At 30.2% G+C, this 4,200-nt stretch overlaps 1 protein-coding gene across 1 annotated transcript; it reads left to right on the forward strand.

Annotated features, from left to right (window-relative positions):
- Positions 1 to 594: 594 nt before the first annotated feature.
- Positions 595 to 4,193, forward strand: LOC119603140 (SET and MYND domain-containing protein 4-like; the record flags this gene model as incomplete). Its single annotated transcript, XM_037955049.1, is given in 3 exon segments — positions 595 to 1,535; positions 3,458 to 4,014; positions 4,017 to 4,193. Coding segments are annotated over 3 exon segments (1,420 nt in total), but the record flags the coding sequence as incomplete, so codon positions are not given.
- Between the last annotated feature and the right edge of the window lie 7 nt (positions 4,194 to 4,200).

The raw sequence follows: 4,200 nt of genomic DNA on the forward strand, positions 1-4,200 counted from the left end.
ATAATATTGTTTACATGTTAACTAGCATAAATGCTAATATTACCATTGATGATACGTAAAGTACATTTTAAAAAATTTGTTGGTACAAATTATAGGAATTTTGAACATTAATAAATATTACAGAAATAATGTATCTAAGAAATTTTACTTTAAATACTTATTCATCATAAAAAAGTGAAAATAATATTAGTTGTGTTTTGTTGCTATCAATGAGTGTTAACGCTTAAAGTTAGCAACAAAACGAACATTACCTGACTTGGCATCACTCCACAGAAGAAATCTGCTAAATCTTGAAATTATTTACAATTTCTTGAAAAGGTTTTTTTTATTTGGTAATTTTCTTTGATTTAAATTTTATTTTAAAATATTTTTTTATTGTTTGACATAAACTCATTAATATTTGTATTTTTATTTTTGAATTGGTAGCACTTTTATCAACGTTAAAATTAACTTGTATAATTTTACACGTTAACTCCTAACGTTTATAAATTTTAAATTTATATGAAATTGCCTTTGAACGTTAGCAACAAAACACAACTATAGTATTTAAAAATACTATCCTTCACAGGTTTATAAGAAAACTCCGTTGTCCAATTCTTGATAACAAACTTGTGTACATTTGGCCCATTACTTGGTACTATTTACCAGTAAATGCCAACACATTTAAAAGTTAATCCAATTTAGCAATTTTTCCGGCTGCAAGTTGGTATTTCTTTTTAATTTTCGTGAATTTTTAATTGAAACAAAGTTAAAATTCAACAACTTAACCTTACGCCAGGAACGTAAGCTTATTAAAGCTTGAAAGGTTACAATTCCCGGCAAGTTATTTCGCAAGGATATAAACATAAAATGGATTCTAAATTGTTATCGTTATTTTCGGTACAAGGTAGATGTATTGATTTTAAATCCTATCAAAATGAATTTGAAACTATGCGTCTGCTTTTCGATCTTATGCCGGAGAAACCCAAAGAATTTGTACGTATCTTATCTCTCCAATGGTTGCAGACCATGGAAATAAATGAAAACGAGGAGTTTGCTTTAAAAGACAACGATGAAAAAATACAGGAATCAAAAGATTTACGGCAACAAGGTAATCGTCTCTTCACTGCCAAAGGGGAGCAACGTAATGTTTTGGGTGCTTGTCGTCTGTATAATGATGCCATCTATGCAGCATTGGATACAAAAGGTGATGAATTAGCCTTGGGATTTGCTAATCGTGCTACGGCTTTACAAACTTTCGGGTATTATCAGCAAGCTTACGATGATTGTGTCTGTGCCCTTAAGTTGGGTTATCCGGAGGCGCTGCGTCATAAAATCATAATACGTCAAACTTATTGTAGTTTAAAATTAAAAGATTTGTTAGCAGCTGAGAAGCATTTAAAAGAGTTGAGCACTTTAACCCTGAACGAAGGTTTCAACAAAGAACGCCGAGATCTAGAGAATGCCTTTGATGAACTTAAACAGGAAATGCTGGATAAACAGGATAATGTAAAGGATGAAAAAGAGGTGCAGCTTAATAGAGAAACTCAGGAAGTGTAAGTCAATATACTAAGTGGGAAGATAGGGTTCGAAAAATATGTATATACACAGATAAATAGATAGATACATAGATGTAGATAGATAGATAGATACATAGATGTAGATAGATAGATAGATAGATAGATAGATAGATAGATAGATAGATAGATAGATAGATAGATAGATAGATAGATAGATAGATAGATAGATAGATAGATAGATAGATAGATAGATAGATAGATACATAGATGTAGATAGATAGATAGATAGATAGATAGATAGATAGATAGATAGATAGATAGATAGATAGATAGATAGATAGATACATAGATGTAGATAGATAGATACATAGATGTAGATAGATAGATACATAGATGTAGATAGATAGATACATAGATGTAGATAGATAGATACATAGATGTAGATAGATAGATAGATACATAGATGTAGATAGATAGATAGATACATAGATGTAGATAGATAGATACATAGATGTAGATAGATACATAGATGTAGATAGATAGATAGATACATAGATGTAGATAGATAGATAGATACATAGATGTAGATAGATAGATAGATACATAGATGTAGATAGATAGATAGATAGATAGATACATAGATGTAGATAGATAGATACATAGATGTAGATAGATAGATAGATACATAGATGTAGATAGATAGATAGATAGATAGATAGATAGATAGATAGATAGATAGATAGATAGATAGATAGATAGTAGATAGATAGATAGATAGGATAGATAGATAGATAGATACATAGATGTAGATAGATAGATAGATAGATAGATAGATAGATAGATAGATAGATAGATAGATAGATAGATAGATAGATAGATAGATAGATAGATAGATAGATAGATACATAGATGTAGATAGATAGATACATAGATGTAGATAGATAGATAGATAGATAGATACATAGATGTAGATAGATAGATAGATAGATAGATAGATAGATAGATAGATAGATAGATAGATAGATAGATAGATAGATAGATAGATAGATAGATAGAGATAGATAGATAGATAGAGATAGATAGATAGATAGATAGATAGATAGATAGATAGATAGAGATAGATAGATAGATAGATAGATAGATAGATAGATAGATAGATAGATAGATAGATGTAGATAGATAGATAGATAGATAGATAGATATAGATAGATAGATAGATAGATAGATAGATAGATAGATAGATAGATAGATAGATAGATAGATAGATAGATAGAGATAGATAGATAGATAGATGTAGATAGATAGATGTAGATAGATAGATAGATAGATAGATAGATAGATAGATAGATAGATAGATAGATAGATAAATAGATAGATAGATAGATAGATAGATAGATAGATAGATAGATAGATAGATAGATAGATAGATAGATAGATAGATACATAGATAGATAGATAGATAGATAGATAGATAGATAGATAGATAGATAGATAGATAGATAGATAGATAGATAGACAGAGATAGATAGATAGATAGATAGATAGATAGATAGATAGATAGATAGATAGATAGATAGATAGATAGATAGATAGATAGATAGATAGATAGATAGATAGATAGATAGATAGATAGATAGATAGATAGATAGATAGATAGTAGATAGATAGATAGATAGATAGATAGATAGATAGATAGATAGATAGATAGATAGATAGATAGATAGATAGATAGATAGATAGATAGATAGATAGATAGATAGATAGATAGATAGATAGATAGATAGATAGATAGATAGATAGATAGATAGATAGATTAGATAGATAGATAGATAGATTAGAGATGGATAGATAGATAGATAGATAGATAGATAGATAGATAGATAGATAGATAGATATAGATAGATAGATAGATATTTACTTCTCCAAGCTACATTCCACCTAATAACATTCCCTTACAGCATCACCACAACAAAAGGTCGTCACATGCAAGCGAAATGTCTCATCGAAAAGAATCAACTAATATTCACCGAAAGAGCCTCTGCGTTCGTGGCCGTTGGAGACACGCGTCGTTTATGTCACCAATGCGGTACGGTTAATTTTATACCAATTCCTTGTTTACACTGCCGTGGTCGAGTAAATTATTGTTCACTCAAGTGCCAAGAGCAGCATAGCGTCATACACAAATACGAATGTCCTGCCTATCGATTTCAACTATTTGCTCATCTTGGTATTGCTCATTTAGCTTTAAGAATCGTGCTCGATAATGGTCTCTTCTCCATATTGGATGAATTAAAATTGCAGGATAAAAGCTCAACTTTAGAAGTATGGTCGGCTCTAACCGAAGGTGGTGATATATGGGCCAATAATAATATACCATATGCGGAGTCATTGCGCATGATAACACATTTGAATAAGGGAACAAATATGGATATAGAATGGTTCGCCTTAGTCTCGCATCATTTAGTGGTCTATCTCAAGCAATATACTAAATACTTTGAAGAGTTGAGTGCCCGAAATAAACTATTGATTGGGAATTATTAACAGGTTCTTTGATATTACTACATATCGGTCAGTGTATATCGAATGGTCACACTCTGACCACTATTATACCAAGGCCCTTAACTCTATTGACCACTACCGATTATCATTTGTTAAATGAAAATGTCTGGTTACGACCTTGGCATTTGAAATTGGGTTTTTA

The sequence above is a fragment of the Lucilia sericata genome, unplaced genomic scaffold (genome assembly GCF_015586225.1).
Source record: "Lucilia sericata isolate MDLA Ls3-8-SP2 unplaced genomic scaffold, ASM1558622v1 Contig000275F_arrow, whole genome shotgun sequence".
In the NCBI taxonomy this organism is placed as follows: Eukaryota; Metazoa; Arthropoda; class Insecta; order Diptera; family Calliphoridae; genus Lucilia; species Lucilia sericata.